Consider the following 21,284-nt stretch of genomic DNA (forward strand, 5'->3'; position numbering starts at 1 on the left):
ATATATACACCGTATATTAAATTTGTGTCTTTTTCATTTGTTAGTGACATTTTCACTTTAACAAAGTGTGATGCCTTTATTAAAAAATGACTATATATGAGGTATGTTTAACAGACATACTTTTAAATACAAGTTTAAAAATAATTTTTCAACCATTAGATTAGATTAAAATGAAGGGTCAAAATTAAACGACACGTCATTAATTTCATTAATATTTTTCTCTCTCCTCTCTTTAATGTTTAATTCTCTTTCTTCTTTTCTCTCTCCTATAAATTCGCAAATGAAATAATTAAAATCACCAAAATTATTTTACTTACATAATTTGGTTAGTACTAACATCCACAATTATTGGGGTTCCCCCGATTAATTTGTTCATTTTAAATGGTTATGATCGCTGATGATAAATGAAAAATGTTGATCCATTTGAGGGCTAACAATGACACAATACTTGTTGCCTCGGCTACATTCTTACGTGCATTCCTTAACATGGTTCCTGTTATCGCATTTCTATTGGCTTCGTCGTTTGGGTAAGTATGGCAAGTATAGTCCTTCTGCTTTTGTTTAGACTAAAATTCCAATCCTCTCATAAAACTGGCAGCCTTGAGAAAGTGAACATGAACAGCTTGGCTGGGGCTTGGGAGGACTAAGGTATTACGCACAGTTGGCCCCTATATGGCTGATACAGTGCGCGACGGGCCGCGGTACAGCAGATCAAAATTATATATATATATATATATAGAGAGAGAGAGAGAGACGATTAGTCTTAAACAAGTAGAGGTTTATCTCCTTCATGTGTATATTGACATGTATGCAGTTGCAGATCGGAGTAAACTGAAATCTGAGTACCAGACGGAGCAAAGAGTTTGTTTGAACTTAGAATGAATTAGTTGTTCGACCTATTGTCGATTAACAAATTATCATCATTGAGTCAGATGATGACCTTGGAATGACTAGTATCCTAGCAGGAAGACTGGAAGAGTTGCTGATATGTCAGATGAGTCATCAAGATGAATAAGGAATCATGGGACTGTCCTTCCAAGGGCCATTTGATATGAGCCATTCGATTGAAAGGCTTGTTGCCTTAAGATTTAAGTTTACAGCCGCTGAATAGTTCAAACATTGTCCTGTATTCTGAAGTGCAGCATTGAAAACAGTTCTGCTGTGCATTTTACACGTTTCTCTACATTTATTAGTCCAAGAAGATTAAAGCTTTTCATTTCTGAACTTTATGCCATTTAATGGCATTGTAAGTTGGGAGATTTTTAAATAGGCCGGGGTTACAGCAACGATTATGATGGCACCAAGGATAAAAGAGAATTGCAAGTAGGAAGGTTAAAGATAAAGTCAACTGACTAAACACACACACACACACACACACAAAATTGATTACAAAACATAACAATGCTGGTCCTATTTGCATTTACTCAGTGAGTTTGGGCTCATCCTATTTGTATTTGAACTTACTATAATTTTAGACATTGTCGAGCAATTGTGATTCATGAACTAACATTCCTCCTCCTTGCCGTCCTTTTCATCTAAGGCCTCACTCGCTTCTTCTCTGCATGGACCATAAGCCTTGCAGCAAGCAAGAAAATATATAAAACTAGCCATGTTTAACCCGGCAAGAAGCCAGTAATAGTAATCATAACGACCCTTGTTGATGTTGCTGGGAATCCAGCCCTCCTTTCCTCCTCTTTTTGTAATCTCATCGACTGCATTCATTATAAAACTCGCTACCAAGCTTGCCACTGACATCCCCAATCCGTGAAGTGCGGAGGCTATGCTAGACATGCTTCTCGGCAATTCAGAGTAATAGAACTCAATCTGCCCAATCATGTTGAAAGCCATGGCCAAGCCGCTGAGCACATGATAAGGTAGTACCCACATTGCTGACATTTTAACCACAGCTCGCGGGTCATCTGAAATTCCTTCGTTGATTGCAATGTTGCGGCGAACAGTCTCTGTAATTGCCCATGCTGCCATTGATGCAGTAGAGAAAAGCAGTCCTATCCCCATCCTCTGTTTCAACCTTAGTTGGCACGGTTTTCCTCTGATTTTTGATGCTATAGGTTGAAGGATACGATCATAGAAACCGATCCATAATATTACAGTGATAATCGTAAATATTCCGAATGAGCCCGATGGGATTTCAAAGTTGGGAGTAATGTGTCGGTCCATGGTGCTTGCCTGGAGCACTGGAAATGAACTTTGGCTGATGGTCACAGCAATCATTATCCCAGTAGACCATAGAGGAATTACCTTGATCAATGCTTTTAACTCCTCTACTTGATCAACTGTACAAAGACTCCATGGATTTGAGGCTCTTCTATCTGGAGTCGAGTCTTGTCCAGGATGTTTGATTATACAAGCTTTGTTCAAACACCTAGACAGAAGAAGGGAAAAAAAAGAAAAAAATTGCATGTAAGAATCCTAATTGATTATCTCATTCATTATCAGCAGCACCTGAAAACAACTGATACCTTAAATTCTCACTGGGAACGAGAAGCATTGATCCCTTTCTGGGATGGTACATTTCTTCGGTGGTCTGAGATGATAATTTTATATGTCGATTCTTATATGAGGCCACAAGGACTTGAATTAGTCCAGTTAGCAAACTTGTGTTAGCCTTCGACTGGACATAAAAGGGAGAAGCCAGAAAGAAAGAAAGAGCTGATAACAACGATATCACAGCAGGAACTCCAAACCCTACCTTCCAACCCAAGTTATCTTGAATGTAAACAATACAAGTTACGGCAACCATAGATGAAGCCAAGACAGAAACATAGTACCAGCTGAAGTAACTCTGTAAGGCACCTTTACTTTTGTTTTCGTCTCCCTTCTCCAACTGTTCAGCACCAAAGGCTAAAGAGGAAGACCGTATGCCACCGCCTCCAAGTGACATGAGCCCAAGAGCTGAATACAAGAGCATCAACTGAGACCATGTAGCGGATTCACAATCGCTTCTTAGTTGGTCACAAGCCGGAGGCTGTGCTTGGGATAAAATTGTTGTCAGCCATAACAGAACCACCCCCTGTTAAGTGTTAATCAAACATTTAGTCCTTTTAATCTTTATTCATGTTAATTTGTTAACATACACCAGCTACCTAGTCCAATACTCTTATCAGTTAATATCGAACCCTTGATACTGTAAGGATCTTAGTTCAGGATAGGTTTGGCAAAACCCCGACGCCCGGACTCGGCCTGGATGTAATTTTTAGATGCCCGGGTCGGGTTTTAATTCGGGTACCCGGATTTTATATTTTTTAGTATTATATGTGTATTTTTTTTATTTTTTTGATAATTTTATAAGTTTTAAATTTATTTTAATAAAATTTGACATAAAAATATAAACTTTAAGTGTTTAAAATTTTATATATGTATAATAAATGAGTCAAATAAATATAAATATTTAAAATAATATATATTTTATTATTTTTTTAATAAAATTCAGATTTCGGGTTTATCAAGTGATGCTCAAAACCAGTCCGGCTTCATACCCGAGCCTAGTAATACCCAGCCCACAACGCCTAGGTCCGGACCGGGCGGGTATTTTTGCCACCCTTAGTCCAAGAGTCAAGTGGGTGACGGGCAGAGTACGTAATTGCAGCAGACCATAAGAAAGAATTAAAGTAGTATTTTAATAACGATTAATCAACAAAGCATAATTTAATTAAAGTTGATAGCTACTTGGTGCTATATTACAATGAAGGCAATAAACATAAATTTTACCGCCCCAAATATCTGTCTTATTGAGGATAAGCACATTGAGGGGGTAGGCCTATTGACAAAAACTTAGGAAAGATACGAACAAAAAAACAAAAAACAAAAATGATCCTATTATACAAATAATCATTTCTAGATACAGACGTTATTATTTTTTAAAATATAAATTGGGTGTTTGATAATATTAAATTGTAAAAAATCATTCTACAAGATTATATTGTAAAAAGCTTTAATAATACTTTAAAAGCTCGAATACTTTTATAATATTGTAAAATTTTGAATCTATATTTAAAAAAAATACCAACACCCATAATAAAGAAAGACACGTTATACAAAAATTTATAATCTTTAGGCTAACATCACATCATGGGCCACTAAAATTGAAAGCGCAAGCATGGATGTGAACCGAGAAGGAGAAAGATCACCATACCAAAAGGCAAGTGATGCAACCGAAGCCGATCATTGGGTACCGACCCACACAAGAATCGGCAAGAAATGCCCCAATAATCGGGAGAAAATTAGTAGCAGCTGTCCAGATGAGGAGTACGTTTGTTCCCGCGGTTGTTTCCATGTTGTACTCTCCGCACAGATACAGTATCATGTTTGGCATCAGCCCCATGCTCGCCATCCTCTCAAATGCTTCATTTGCTGTCCACAAAAATTATTCAAAAGAAGGGGAAGAAAAAACACACACACTGTCACTATGGATCAATTAAAGTGTAAGGACATGCATGCATATAGTATACATATTTAGCAAAAATAATTTTTTTTTTTTTTAAAAAAGGGAATGTTTATGTGGGTTTAAATTAAATGAAATACTTACCTATGATGAAAGGCAAGGTTCTGAGGCCACCCTTTGGGTTTTTGTTGATCAAGAGTGGCTCTGTTATCATGTTCTTTTCCTCTGAATGAGTTCCCATTTTGATTCTTTTTTTTTTTTTTTTGGTGTTTGCTTGACTCAGAGAGAAATAATAAGTACTAGTGAGTAGTGAGAGAGTTTTGGCAGTAGTCACCGAAAATGGGAAATGCTAACGTGCATGCGGACGGCACTTACAGAAGAAAGTGAAAGCATATCGGTGATGTTACTGATTTAATAATGAATAATTGAATATGCTTGCGCATGGGGAAAATATCTTCTAATAATAATAATAGCGGTAATAAAAAAGATTAGGAAACAATCTGTGATTAGATGATGAGATGGGGGTGATTTGGGTTGTTAACCGTTAAACGTGGAAGTTATACTGTGGAAAGTGGGAAGTTACATGAAAAAAAAAAAAAAAGTGAAAAAAATCCTAGTGTAGTTGAATAGTTTTCAAGTAAGTTTATTTAGTTGGTTACTGAGTTCGAATGTTAAAAAAATAAAAGATCAAAAATTGAATTTGTACTTTACCGATCCTCTTTATTTTTTTTTAAAAAAGAGAAAAATGGAATAAATGGGATAGAATATTTTTATCCCATAGTTTATGTGGATTCGACACCTTTTAAAAAAAATTATATAACAATTTTACATTATATTTTAAAATAAAGAAAAAATCTGTTCATTATTTGAAATTATTAAAAATAATATAAATTTATTATAATTTGTTTTTTTAAAGTGGGGTGAGTTTACAGTGTCCAAAAATCATCACCCAACATAAAATGAGGAAATAACAATTAGGTCCCTCTAATTTTTGTATTATTCTAGTAAATAATACATTTGGTGTGTTTGTATGAAACATGCTCTTGGTGTCTTGGTAAATGTTACCACACCATTAGCGAAGGAGCCAGTGATTTAACTTACCGGGGCAACTTTCAACGACAATAATTATGTATGATTTCTTTTTTTTTTTTTTTCAATATGTTAGATACAAATGTTCTCAAAGGGTAATTTTTAGAGGGGCAAATTGGTCACTAACTTTAGGATTTATGGGGCAGTGGCTAGAAAGCATTAATTAAAAATGGTGACGTTATTTAAACTCATAAATTCTTCAATAAACCTATTTATTTAATACACACATTACTAAAATTCAAACAATGACATTTTATTTTATAAACCTCTCATAATTTCTAATTAACCATAATTAAATGTTCATTCTCTCGATTTTCATTTTCGTTAAATAAAAAAATCTTATGCAATAATCAAATGAATACTTCTTCTTTCTCTATCATTCTTCACAGCAACATAAAAATCAAACACCAAAATGTTTTTTCCTTCCTTCATTATTTTTATTACTTTCTGTAAATTCGATCTAAACTTGAAAATAAAGAAGACAAAAAATCACTATGAACTAAAAAGGAATTTTCTACATTGATTGCATACTCCCATTGAATCATTAGATAGATATAGTTTCTTTTAGTTTTTTTTTTTCTTTTCTTTCGCACTAATTTTTGGAAAATGAGTTTTATTCCTCTTTTTTTCACTAATAACCTGAATTTAGGTTTTATTAAATTTTTCCAAGATGGATGTTTCCCTTAGATGTGAAAGTTCGAACCCCCTATACCCATTGTTTAAAGGATTCAAACCTTAATCATCCTAAAATCCTTAATGTATATTTATACAAGTTACTCTATGATGCCTTAATTTTTATACGACATCAATAATCTAACAATTCTGTATCATTATTTTTCAATCAATGGTTCACAATATTTATATTAAACAAAGGTAAATTACTTAATAGTTATTCTAAAAGGTTTCTTTACTGAGGTGGATAATTTTTATAAAGTAATTGTAACCACCCTTGTAGTTTGAAATAATTTCACTTGAATAGCATGTTTTATTTAGAAATCATTTTTCAACCCTCTTTTTAATTTGCAATGCTATGTATGTAAGATATGATATCTAATATATTATCTAACCCAAATTAAATATATAAATTGTAAGTGTAAAATTTATATACTGTGTAATATTAATAAAGAACATAACTAATTACATTCATTTAAATGAATGTCATAAATTATTAAAAGTGAATATACAAAAAGCATACCATTACTTTATTAAAAAAAAAAAAGTCAAGAAGAAGAAGAAGAGAGAGGAAGAGAAAAAGATTTGGCTTGAAAGCCTAAACAAATCACAAAAAACAATAAATTACACCAATCAAAACTTGGTGTTTGAATTTCAATTTTTTTTAATTGATTTCTCTTATTCATGGATACGACAAACAAAAATAATTCTAGCTTTGCAGTCATCAACACATATGAAGATAAGAACAAGACAAATTAAAGAAGAACTAACGAGAAAGAAACCAATAATGGAAAAGAAAGGTGCAAACATATTATAGGTTTGTTGGATTATTTTTGTGGAATATTTTTGCGGGTGTAAAAAGAAACAAAGTAATTAATCGAATAGAAGTGTTTGTGAAGGGCCAATTTGGCGTTTGAAAGAATGTTCAAAGTAAAATTTGATTATCTAAATTTTATTAATGAATGGTTAAAGTAAATGAATCCTAAATTATTTTTAGAGTTCAAATAAACCTACCTTCAAAGAAATATTATATAAAAAAAATCTCTGTTCATTTTCATTTTCACTTTCATTACAAAAATATGATTTGGGCTATTTTAACTTAAAATTTTGTCACAAAAGAGCTATTAATCTCTTACAATCTAATGGTTAATATTGAAAATCAAAGTAATATTTTGAACTTAAATCATTCACCATTGAATTACGTGAAATAATACTTTAATTTTTGTACAAAAAATTTAAGTTAAAATAGAATAGCTCTTCCTTAAAAATATATGTCCAAGTCATCATGTAATTATATGCACATATATTTTTTAAATATGGTTGTTGATTAAAAAACTTCTCGCTAACTCTTGACTTATATAATATCATTAATATTATAAATCAAATAATTTATTACACAATGCTTTCTATGATCATTAATGTTTAAGCATTAATGATTTTGCTATTTTATTCGTACAATATAAAACTTTTATAAGACTTAAGGAATATCTTTGCCTAAAGTATTGTTGAAACAGTTAAGTACATTTATTTCAATGTTATTTTTCTTTTTCAAATTAATGAAAAAACTAAAAAAAAAACTACATTTATCTGCAATCAAAAGATTATATGTTACTTTTTAATTAATTATTTATTTATCAAAACACTCAGGTCAGGTCCACAGGCTTAAACAATCCTATTATTAATATTGTAAAAACTCATGCAACATCATCGAGAAATTCTATTTATACATTTTAATTTCATGGGAATCATTAAAAAAGATGGATTTAAAAGATAAATTGTGCATATATTAAATAAATGAAAATTATAGTGATTTATCATGTATCTATTAGTAATTTCGTCCGATTGGTGTATTTGTAATATAAATTTTTAATAAATTATGGGTTTGGTGAGTATATTTATGGTTTCAAATAGCCACGTCTTAAACTAAAATGTCATAATTTTTTAATTCAGAATTTGCCCTGCCCCTGCTTACCAATTGGCATGTGTCGGCTTCTTCCTCTATAAAGTTTTATCATTACGTTACATACAAGTCTTGTAAAAATATTACGAAGAACCCAAGTCATATATATAAATAAAAAGTGAATCGAGATTGCTAAATGGAGATGGAGAAGAATGAGCACGAAAAAACAGAAATCAAAGAAAAAACCTCTACAGAAAGGAGAAGCGTGATATCATGAATTGTTTGAAGAAAAGACAAGAAACAATGCGGGTTCTATTAAGTTGTTATTTTGTGACAGTTGAATTAGTCCAAAAAATAGTTAAGAGTGGTTGAGATAGTTCAATAAGTTGTTAGTATAGGAAATAATCTTAGTCCTAAAAATAATTAAAGAGTTAGTTGAGTTTAAGTTTCAATAAGTTGTTGGTGTAGGCACTAGCCTCAGTCCTAAAATTGGTTAAAGAGTTGTTGAGTTTAAAGTTCAATAAGTTGTTAGGACAGGAACTAATCTTAGTAAACGTTAATTTGTTATGATTTTCCTCCTCAATAGTGATATATGTATAAAAAATAGCACACTACCCAAAAAAAAAACTATGAGACAAAATAAAAATTCATCATAATATAGAATTTTTTAATTTAGTATATATTTTATATTTAATTTTTTGTTATTTTCAATACATAAATATTCATGCAAGGGTTCAGTTATGTTGAAACTATTTTACGGTGAAATACTGTTGATAGTCGCACGATTATAAATATAAATATTAAATCTGTACTTACTAATATAATCTGACAGTCATCGTTATTACTCAACGACGAAGTAGCTCCACCGTAGTGATTGCCTCTGTGAAAAGATACATAACTAGCCAGCAGGACTGCAGGAGTTGCTGGAGTCATAATCATATTCATATATGATACCGCATGCAAATCTGGCTGTTGCTGCAACCGTTGCACCGCACTACATATTTTTTTCTGTATTCGACAAAACCCGTTCGATGTTAGATTGTTTCAATCTAACGGCTGACATTATTTCTTGGGTCACTTACATCCACTGGTAACTTCAATTTTTAGAGAGAGCCTCTAATCTCATATTCTCATTCAACACATTTTTGGTTCTGCAATTTCTATCAATCCAAAATTACTGTTTCGAAATCAATTTCTCATACTATTCTTCCATTACCCATTCTCGGTTCTATCGCTTTCAATTGATAGGAGTGCTTGAGCAAAGTTGTTCCTAACCCTTAAATAATTTCTAACCAGTGTATCGATCGATTCATTTCTACTTTAATCGACCATTATGTTGTTACCAAATACCCTGGCGTTGTTATCATAATGTTTACCTTTTCCTTATGCTTCCGGGAAGGCAAATTAGAATGAAGGCAAAATGTGACAAGCAAGTCGCGACGGAGCGGTCGGAGTAGGAGAGAGGCTCATTGGAACTGTCAGTTTGTCAGCAACGAAATACCTAACTTGCACATTTTGTTACACCTACCCATATTTAATAATTAATTTCTTCTTCTTTTAATATCATTGAGGATAGATGTGAAGATAAATAAATTTATTTGAAATGATATTTTTATTAAAAAAAGAAATAAAGGGGGAAGCTAAAGCAAAATCGGTTGTGAGTTTTATCTAATTGAGATGGTAAAATCTTTTTTATTATGCTATATGAAAATAAGATATAGAAGCATTTAAGAAAAAGGTTAGTTAAGGTGTTATTGAAACAAATTTTATTAAAATAATTAAATCAACTTTTTATTTAATAAATGTTTTTAGATTCAGTATTCAACAACTTGAAAATGGTACAAATCTCGTCAACGACCATGATAATATTATCTCAAAAATATTGACATAAAAATATCGTTGAATACTAATATCCCAAAAATACCGTTGTAAGGATATTATTGTAAAAAAAAAGAAAAATTAAGGGTAGGAACGTAATATATTTAATAATAGGGGCGTCGTAAAGTATGTTTTAAATTAGGGTGAGGCTATTTGAAGCCACTAAATTACTCATTAAACTCATTTACTAAATAAACCCACATTTAAATTTTAACATTTTAAATTTTACTCAATAAACCTATATAAATACCCAATACACTCTTCTTAAACCCTTTTTTTTTATAATAATACTATTTTTACTTATTAAACCCATTAAATTCATTTATAAACCCTTAATAAATGTTTCTTTTTTTCCCATTAAACTGAAGATTTTCTTTATGAATATGATTCTAAAAAAATAGTTACAACACATATTCATCTTTTTTTTTTTTCAAAAAGAAGTTTATTACAGCACAATTAGTAACTACTAGACCTTTTTCAACCTATTTTACACCATTTAACAATGTCTCAACCTTTGATTCAAGATGAAAATTATACAAATTCTTCATGGAGGCAACAAACAAACAATATCTATCATTGCTTGTGCAGTAATCACCAACATAAAAAAGAATTGCTTTATGGCAAAAATAAGAATCGCTTTATGGCTGTATACAACACTATTTGTCTTTTTTTTGTAATTACTCATTACTCTTGTTGTCACACTCCAGTTTTTAGAAATTCAAAAATGATCAATGTTGCCGACTATTGCTTAAAATGTGTAAATACAATCTCTTCAATAGAAATATATGACATTTTATGTACTTTAAATTTCCATTTATTTAAGATCCCTTAGGCTCTGAAAAAGGCATGTCAATGGCAGAAGATACTGGATTCTTCAGAGTCATGTAGGCTTTCTTGTAATTTGGCCTAGCAACCAAGAGACCCTCTCTTTTTTCCTTCTTCCCCTGCATATTCAGCGTTCTTACCTTCTCAATATTTCACTGCAACTTTTGATGGCGACAGGGGCTGAAGTGCATAGAAGTGGTTTAGAGAAGTTTTTCAACAACACTACTTGTCATTGATTGTTGCCCACTGTCAAACGAAAACAAAGATGTAACCACCAACTTTATTATCCTAAATCTAATCACATGAGCCTAATTAACAAAAATATGTAGTTTGGAAGAAAAATCATGTCTCTAGTTGATTAGGGTTTGACAAAAATATGATTAGGGTTTAACAAAATTATGCTGAATGTAAAGATGGGTTCAAAGAGTAAAAATTATCTTTTTTTTTCCTTTTTTTACTAGATTTTAATGTCCATAATTGTAATATTATTTAAGGGTATTTTAATATTTTTTTTAAATGGGTTTAATGAGTAGTTTAGTGGGTTCAAATAGCCACATCCTTTAAATTTTAAAATATAGGGATTAACGTGGATTTCTACCATTTTAACTAAATTCAATTGTAACCACTACAATTCATGATTTAAACAAAAATATCAATGTAAAATAATTTTATAATAAATAAATGTTGTTGTTTATAGATAAATAATAGTTTTTAATTTTAAACTGTAAATTGATCTATTTTTTAGTTCGATTCGATTTTGAACCGCATCGAGTGAGAACCAATTAATTTTTAAATTTCTAAACTATTCAGTTTTTTGTCTTAGAATCAAACCAAACTGAATTGATTAATTTCAGTTCGATTTGGCTTTACCAAAGTAAATGCTCACCCCTATCAAAAATAAAGAAAAGAAAATAAATTAGACAAAAAAAAACTTCTTGGAACTGACCCAAATTTTTTTCTAGTAAAAGCAAAAGAAATTAAAAGTCAAAGAAATGAAAAAAATAAGGGAAAGAAAATAAAAAAAATACACTTTAGTGGCTTAATAACTTTCTTAGACTTTAATAAAGTTGAAGATCCTGAATTAAAATATTTATTTATTTATATATATATATATATATATATATATATATACTTTTATATCCATCCAAGGTTTTTGAGTCATTGACCAGTCTCTAACAACTACCATATTTAAAAATTTACTACATGTTATTGTCAAATTCAACACAGTTTCCTCATCTCTCCTTCTGTGTGTCAAAATTCATATTTTTAAATGATTTTATCTTTGGAATTAATATAGTTATTTTACATATCATTTATTGAGTTTTTCTCATTTTATTTTTTAAGTTGAGAATTCAAACCATCATAGATATCCCGTTGCCGAGTCAGGAGGTAAGAATATAGTTTGAGTTTTCTTTAAATGATTATTATGCAGTTTTGATGTTTGATATGTGTTTCAGATTTTAGAAGTAGGATGGATTAAATTATGAATTTTTGCATACTTTCAATACATGTGAATGAGCTTCTAGCCTTCTATCATAATTTCGCAAATGTCTACCGATGAAGCAGGTCAAATAATGTCAGCTACGATTTTGGAATCGGGTACTTTTGGCAACACCGACTCTAGTATACGCAGTACAATTTTTTCTATCAAAATACACAATTTTCATGTGGCGCAATTCTAGTCAATCTAATCAATAGTGTAAGGACATGTCAATTTGTACATAAAAATTTTATACAAAAGTTTATATTTTTATTATTTTTGTAGAGTTAAACACTTGTTATCCTAAATATAGAGAGAGTAAACTCATGAATTTTTACTTAAAAAGAAAAAAAAATCGAGAAATTTGGTTGAAGTAGAATGTATTTGTGAATAAGTTGCTGTGTGAAATTTGATAATTTTGATGGCGATTTGTGTCAAATTGTATTGATAATTTGTACTAACAATAAAATGATCAAGCAGTGAAAGTGAGTGCAAATATGTGAGCTCGGCAAGTGAGAAAAAAAAGTCATTGTTCAGTTGCAGCCCAAATATTGTTTAACTCCAGTGATTTGCTATATATAGACATTGGTTATAAAGTGTTCAAAGTTCATTAATGAAAGAAAGCAGAGTTTGTGTTTGGTAAACGAGAAAATTAAAATGAAAGAGAAAGAAAATATTGATAAACTGAAAACTTTATTCTTTTTATTTATCAATCAACGTATTTACACATTTATATAACAAGTATCAATTCCTTGTTAATGATTTGTTACACATGCACGTAGTGGCTCTTATAACCAAAATAACAGATAGAGCCACGTCAGCTAGCTAGCTATAACAAACTGAGCCAGGGAGCTAATCTGCTACAGTACAACACACATTAACAATCAGGTGCTCACTTCCTCTGCTTCATCACAATTAATCAGATTCACTATCAACTAGAGAAATAAGAATCAAAGAATTTCCTCTCAAACTCTCTCCGGTGTCTTGGCAAACAAACAGAGACCGAGTTATCAAACATTTGATAAATTTCACAGCCAATCGATACGACCTCGGAGAGCAGCTTTTGCTAAAACTCGCGTGGTTTCTTGAAAACTTGCTTCGGATATAAAACTTTGAGTATTCAGAGACGCTCTCGTTATTCCCAATAAGATAGCTCGATAACAGATCACTTCTTTATATCATGTACACGAGACTAGCTATCATTTGTGAAATTATGTTACACGAATCACCCCTCCTCATCCGTGCCATCCTTCTCACCTAACGGTTTACTGACAAGTCCCTTACAAGGACCATAAGCCTTGCAGCACTCAAGAAAATATATAAAATTAGCCATGTTCAAACCAGCAAGAAGCCAGTAGTAGTAATCATAATGACCCTTGTTGATGTTGCTAGGAATCCAGCCCCCGTTTCCTCCTCTCTTTGTAATATCATCGACTGTGTTCATTACAAAACTCGCTACCAAGCTCGCCACTGACATCCCCACTCCAAGAAGTGTGGAAGCTATGCTAGACATGCTTTTAGGCAATTCAATGTAATAGAATTCTGTCTGCCCAATCGCGTTGAAAGCTGCAGCCAATCCGCAGAGCACGAGATAAGGTAACAGCCACATTGCCGACATTTTCACCACACCTCGCGGGTCATCTGAAATGCCCTCACTGATTGCAGTTTCGCGGCGAATACCCTCTACAATTGCCCATGCTGCCATTGATGCAGTACAACAAAGTAATCCAATCCCCAGTCTCTGTTTCACGGTTAATTGACACGGTTTTCCTTTGATTTTCGAAGCTAAAGGCAGAAGGATACGATCGTAGAAACCAATCCATAATGTTACGGTGATAACTGGAAATATAATGAAGGAGCCTGAAGGGATTTCGAAGTTAGGAGAAATGTGTCGGTCCATGGAGCTTGCCTGGAGTACAAGAAATGAACTCTGACTCATGGTCCCGGCAAGAATTATTCCTGTAGACCACATTGGAATTATCTTGATCAATGCTTTTAACTCCTCCACTTGATCAACCGTACGAAGACTCCAGGGCATTGTGGTCGAGTCTTCTTCGGGATGCCTGATCGATGATACAAGCTGTTGGAAAGTTAAGATTTGCAACTGTAAAGTGTGTTTGGGAACTAAGAAAATGAAAAGAATACTTTGAAGTTTTATTTCATATAATTCTTGATTACAAACCAAAGTAAATCAATATTAGCTTATATACAAAAACTAGAATAAGAGAGCTAAACTTATTAAGTAAGCTTAACTACAAAACAGAATGAAAAGCATGCTACAACAAACTTGCTGAGCTGGCAAAGCTTCTTAACAGACTCTGCTGATTTCTGCTTTGACTCACACGTGCTGACTGAGCTGATCCTTTGACTGCAGCATGAGCTTCCTTAACAGCCCCCCTCAAACTCAAGGGGCATGTTTGCACATTGAGTTTGGCTCGAAAATAATTGAAATGGATAAAAGTGAGTGGCTTAATCAAGATGTCTGCAATCTGTTCTTCACTGGGAATGTATCTGATTTCCAGTTCTTTGGCTAAGACTTTATCTCTAATGAAGTGCATGTCTAATTCAATATGTTTTGTTCTTGAATGATAGACAGGATTCTTAGCTAGTTCTATTGCACTGACATTATCACACCAGATCATAGGAAGGGAGGAACATTCAATACCAAGTTCATCAAACAGTGACTGAATCCATGAGATTTCTGCACTTGCAGCTGCAAGGGCTCTGTACTCACTCTCTGCACTGGACCTAGCAACCACTGACTGTTTCTTGGATGACCAAGATATCAAGTTACTTCCCAAATAAATGCAATAAGCACCTGTTGATTTCCTGTCATCAATGTCACAAGCCCAATCTGCATCAGTGTAACCTGAGAGCTTCATTTCTCCTTCTGTGGAAAACTTTAAACCAAAATCTTCAGTCTCCTTTAGATATCTAAGAACTCTTTTGCATGCAAGGATATGTTGAAGTGTAGGTGATGACACATACTGACTTAGCTTGTGTACTGCATAAGCTATTTCTGGTCTTGTTAGGACTAAATACTGCAACCCTCCAACAAGACTTCTGTAACCAGTAGGATCTTCAACATACTGACCCAAATGACTCTTAGCTTCTTTCTGGAGCTTTACTCCTGTCACCATTGGAGTGTCACACCCTTTACACTCTAACATATCAGCTTTACTCAACAGATCCCTGATATATTTTCTCTGAGACAGGTAAATATTATCTACAGCATAAGAGACTTCTATACCAAGAAAATACGACAGTTTCCCCAAGTCTTTCAGAGCAAACACTTGACTGAATTCCAAAATAAATTGCTCCAGCTCAGCACTATTAGGACCTGTGATCAGTATATCATCAACATATATCAAAACAAAAATTATTGAGCCCTGTTTTCCTTTACAGAACAAGGATGTATCAGCTCTTGATTTTCTGAATCCCCACTTGATAACTAGACTATCTCTCAACTTATCATACCAAGCTCTTGGAGCTTGTTTTAAGCCATATAAAGCCTTCTTAAGTTTGCAGACATAGCTAGGCTTCTGCAGATCAACAAACCCCTCAGGCTGACACATATAAACATCTTCTGTCAACTCCCCATTTAAGAATGCATTATTTACATCCACTTGCCTAATTGTCCATTTATGCATTGCAGCTAAACTCAACATAATTCTCACTGTAGAAGATTTCACAACAGGACTGAATGTTTCAAAATAATCTACACCCTCTGTTTGTTGAAAACCTTTTGCAACTAACCGAGCTTTATACTTAGCTATGCTTCCATCACTGTTTTGTTTGACTCTAAACACCCACTTATTGCCTACAACTTTGTGTTCAGATGAAGATGGAACTAATAACCAAGTCTCATTCCTGATTAGAGCCTCATACTCATCACTCATGGCTTGATGCCAGTTCTTATCACTGAGAGCTTCTTGGACTGTATCAGGTTCTTTATTGACTAAAGCTGCTGTATATAATTTTGGCTTGAAGATACCAGATTTGGATCTGGTAATCATTTGGTGAAAAGGTTTCTGAGTCTGGTTTGTGTTTAAGGCATCAGGGATAGTAATTTGTGGCTCAAACTGTTGTTGGGAAGTTATGTGAGGTGGTGAAGTTTCTATTAAAGAATGATTAGGTATCTCATGATGTAAAATATTTGTATGTAAAGATGATGAAGATACCTGTTCACTGCTTGCTGAGTCTGCTGAGAAATTTTCTTCAAGACTGCTATCAGAGGTAGAAAGTGTTGATAGATGAAAGATTTGTTGCTGAGTGAAAGATGACACAGGAATTTCAGATGAGGATGTATTTTTAGAAGAAAAGTTGTTGTTGGTCAGATAAGGAAATGTAGTTTCATCAAAGATCACATGTCTAAGTATATGAACCTTTCCTGAACTTGTCAAACACTTGTAACCTTTATGAGATGGGCTGTATCCAATAAAGATGCATTTTCTTGTATGAAAATCAAACTTATGCTTGTTAAAATCCCTCAAATATGGATAACAAAGGCAACCAAAACATTTTAAGAAGCTGTAATCTGGTTTGTGTTTAAATAATTTCTCATAAGGAGACACAAACTTTAGCACAGGGGTAGGCAATCTATTTATATGATAAACTGCAGTGTGAATAGCATCCCACCAAAACCTAAAGGGCAGATCAGCTTGAGCTAATAATGTCAATCCCAATTCTACTATATGTCTATGCTTTCTCTCAACCAAACCATTCTGATGGTGAGTATATGGACATGAATGTCGAAATATGATCCCATTTTGATTCAAGAAATCAGTGAACACTCTATATTCTTCCCCCCAGTCAGATTGCAACATCTTGACTTTAGCACTGAACTGGTTTTCTACTTGGAGTTTAAAAAGTTTAAAGACTGCAAAAGCATCTGACTTAAGCTTGAGAGGGTAAATCCAAGTGTATCTACTGTAGTCATCCACAAAACTGATATAATATTTGTACCCATTCCTAGAAACAGTAGGTGAAGGCCCCCAAATGTCAGTATATACCAGTTCCAGAACTTGTGTACTTTTAGTTTCAGTAATGGGAAAATGTTGTTTATGAGTCTTTCCTAATTGACAAGCATCACAGAGAGAAGATGAAAGAGTTTTAGAAGAGACTTTAAATTGCTTACAAGACTTAAGCAAATGCATCAATATTGCTGAATTTGGATGACCAAACCTTCTATGCAATAAGGTCAGATCATCAGGTTTTTGATTACAACCATTTGAGAATGAGTTATTACAAGTTGTAGTAAAAGCACTACAATTTTGATGAACAGAAGAAACATTTGAAATTGACAGCATAGAAACTGGCTTATTTATCTGAGATTGTGACAGATGAGATGTAGGGGAGGAAGACTGAGACTTAGGTTTCAATAGCAGCTTGTAGAGACCTTTCTCAGCAGAACCCTGCAGAAGAACCTGTCCCTTCATGTCCTTTACAAAACAAAAATTTCCACAGAATTCAACAGAGAGAGGATTATCAGAGGTGAGTTTAGAAATGCTTAACAAATTTTTAGTTATTGAAGGAACAAATAACATGTCTTTAAGTGCTATAACAGGATGTGAAGAATGACAGTTTGAAACTCTAAATGATAAGAAAGCATGTCCAACATGATAGATAGATAACCCTTTACCATTTCCAATGATGAGCTGATCATTACCTTTATACTCCTCTCTGAGCTGCAGATTTTCCATATTATTTGTTAAATGGTGAGTAGCTCCACTATCCAAATACCAGCCATCATCAGCAACTCCTTCAAAATTTGCCATATATGCAGCTCCAGAATTGTAAGCATCACCTCCAGAATAAGGATAAGCTCCAGAAGTAGGATGAAAGTTTGGTGGCATATAGTTGAAACAATCATATTCTTCACAGCTGGGATGTGAATTGAAACTCTCAAAATTAGCAAAGTATGCAGATCTTGGCCCTTTTCCTTTATTAAAATTTCTTGGGGTAGGAGTATAGTCTTCTATAAATCTATGCCAGCAGATGTCAGCTGTATGACCAGCTTTGAAACAGATCTGACAAGTGGTTTCTTCCATAGCTCCAGTAGATCCTGTTGATCCATTCATTCCAACAAAACCATTTCTAGTGAATGGAGACATATTTCTTGGTGATTGAGAAGAAAAATTATGAGCACTATTTTGACCAGGAAACTGTCCTCTGCCATTTCCACCCCTGAAGTTTCCATTAAACACTCTTTGTGGACCAAAATTTCCTCTTCCAAATCCATGAGTTCTATTACCAATATTGCCAAAACTACCACCAAAATATCCACCTCTTCTGAAATTACCTCTAGCTTGACCATAGAAAGCTCTAGGATAACATGTGTTAGCATAAGCATAGTTTGCATTAAACATATTCTTATCATCCTGTTCTTGTTCAAGCCTGGTTTCATGTGTTAACAACAATGCATAAGCATCATCAAATTCCATTTTAGAACCAGTTATGAAGGTTGCTATATCACGATAGCCTGATCCTAATCCATTCAGTATTGTTAACATCAGATCTTTCTCTGTTATTGGACTACCAGCACTAGTGAGTTTATCAGCAATGGATTTCATCTTAATACAGTAATCTTCAATGCTTAATGCCTCTTTCTTTATTGTATTCAACTCATATCTAAGCTGAAGTACTCTAGCTTCAAATTGAACTCCAAACTTCTTTTCTAAGGTTTTCCATGCATCAAACGAGCTTACACAATTAATAACAAGACTAAGATTACCTTCATTGATTGCTGATAACAGCCATCCAAGTAAGGTTTGATCCTGTGACCTCCAATTTTGATATTCTGGATTATCGATTTCTTGAGCAGATCCATCAGCTCTAGCGAGTAGTAACTTTTCTTCTGGTGCTGGTTTGGTTCCATCTATGAAGCCTTCCAATCGATTTCCTCTGATCGATGCTAGCACTTGTGATCGCCAAAGCAGATAATTGGATCTATCTAACTTGATCGGAGTGTTGAATGAAAAATTGATCTGACTTATATTTGCTGTTGTTATATTTCTGGAATTCATTTGTTGATTACTAGAGCTTGCTCTGTTTGGCTCTGATACCATGTTTGAAAGTTAAGATTTGCAACTGTAAAGTGTGTTTGGGAACTAAGAAAATGAAAAGAATACTTTGAAGTTTTATTTCATATAATTCTTGATTACAAACCAAAGTAAATCAATATTAGCTTATATACAAAAACTAGAATAAGAGAGCTAAACTTATTAAGTAAGCTTAACGACAAAACAGAATGAAAAGCATGCTACAACAAACTTGCTGAGCTGGCAAAGCTTCTTAACAGACTCTGCTGATTTCTGCTTTGACTCACACGTGCTGACTGAGCTGATCCTTTGACTGCAGCATGAGCTTCCTTAACACAAGCTTTGTTCAAATACCTGGAAATTAAAGAAAATTTAGGTTAGAAATGCACAAAAGAGTTGTGTATTACAAAGTAAATTATTTCACTCACTTTTTAGTAGCACCTCAAAGCAACTGGTACCTTAAATTTTCACTTGGCACGAGAAGCATCGATCCTTTTCTCTTATGGTACATTTCTTCTGTTGCTTGAGATGACAACTTCATATTTCGATTTTTATACGAGGCCACAATGACTTGAATTAATCCAGATATCAAGCTTGTGTTAGCTTTCGGCTTGACATAAAAAGGAGAGGCCGTGAAGAAAGAAAGAGCCGATAACAACATTATCACAGCAGGAATTCCAAACCCTACCTTCTAACCCAAGTTATCTTGAATATAAACAATAAAAGTTGCAGAAAGCATGGAACCAGCGGCGATTGAGACATAATACCAGCTAAAGTAGCTCTGCAAGGCACCTGCATTTTTGGCGCCGTTTCCCTTGTCCAATTGATCGGCACCAAAAACTAAAGAGGATGCCCGTATGCTGCCGCCTCCAAGTGACATGAGACCAAAAGCCGAATACAAAAGCATCAATTGGGACGCTGTAGCGGATTCACAACCGCTTCTCATTTGGTCACAAACAGGAGGCTTTGCTTGTGGGAAAATTGCCGTAAACCACAAAAGAACCATCCCCCGGTATACGACAGCAACACGTCTAATCGATCATTTATTCCTTTAATCTATATTTTATATAAGGATTTTGTATAATTTGGAAGTGAAAGATTACCAAAAGGCTAATGATGCATCCGAAACCGATCATCGGGTACCGACCCATACAAGAATCGGCAAGAAAGGCCCCAAGAATCGGGACAAAATTAGTCGCAGCTGTCCAGATGAAGAGTACGTTTGTTGCTGCAGTTGTTTCCATGTTATATTCTCTACACAGATACAGTATCATGTTTGGCATCAGTCCGTTACTCGCCATGTTCTCAAATGCTTCGTTCGTTGTCCAAGAGGAGAACCCCAAAAAAAAAAACAAAAGAATAATAATAATAATATAATTGATCAAAGAATATAAAAACACTTATGCACAGATAGAAGTGGGTATTGGAGGCTAGCTTATAATTACCAATGATGAAAGGCAAGGTTCCATTTGATTCTTCACTCTCTGTTTGTAGAGACTAGAGACTAGAGACTATTATATATTCGGACTTCGGAGTGATAAGTGCTAACATGTGGTTATCTCTGATACAAAGTTAAAGATTGATGCTACCAATTAACTAATCAAACGTGGAGCTTACGAAGAAACCTGTCTTATCACTTTTTGCCAAATTTTAGCCTAGCGGAAAGGCAGCAGCACTCACGATTATGCGAGATGCGGTTCCAGTATATGGCGACTCTAGTGATATTCGATTTGCCTACTTATCTCAGCAGCAGTCCCTTTCTATTTAAAATCTATTTATTTCTGAAATTACTTTTATTAAAAAAAAATAGTGATTTTTTTATTTTTTATTTTTATATAAACTTCTTTCTCATTTGCTCTCCCTCTCTTATGTTGGATGATTAATTTGATCAAAGAAAGAGGATTAATTAGCCCCTGCCAGTGGTCCTCATTATTGTGTCCAACTCCTAGGTATGCCGATTTGTCACTCAAGATGTACAGCATAGAGAGCTCTTGGAAT

At 33.6% G+C, this 21,284-nt stretch overlaps 1 protein-coding gene and 1 pseudogene across 1 annotated transcript; both read right to left on the reverse strand.

Annotated features, from left to right (window-relative positions):
• Positions 1-1,324: 1,324 nt before the first annotated feature.
• LOC102614726 (protein NRT1/ PTR FAMILY 1.2-like) lies at positions 1,325-4,765 on the reverse strand. Its single transcript, XM_006475998.4, has 4 exons — positions 4,547-4,765; positions 4,154-4,371; positions 2,481-3,031; positions 1,325-2,383 (listed from the first exon to the last, which is right to left on the reverse strand). Exons 1-4 carry the CDS (start codon positions 4,641-4,643, stop codon positions 1,504-1,506), a joined length of 1,746 nt encoding a protein of 581 aa, XP_006476061.1. The 5' UTR covers positions 4,644-4,765; the 3' UTR covers positions 1,325-1,503.
• An 8,217-nt stretch (positions 4,766-12,982) lies between these two features.
• LOC102614442 (protein NRT1/ PTR FAMILY 1.2-like) lies at positions 12,983-20,714 on the reverse strand (annotated as a pseudogene).
• Between the last annotated feature and the right edge of the window lie 570 nt (positions 20,715-21,284).

This window comes from Citrus sinensis, chromosome 1 (genome assembly GCF_022201045.2).
Source record: "Citrus sinensis cultivar Valencia sweet orange chromosome 1, DVS_A1.0, whole genome shotgun sequence".
In the NCBI taxonomy this organism is placed as follows: Eukaryota; Viridiplantae; Streptophyta; class Magnoliopsida; order Sapindales; family Rutaceae; genus Citrus; species Citrus sinensis.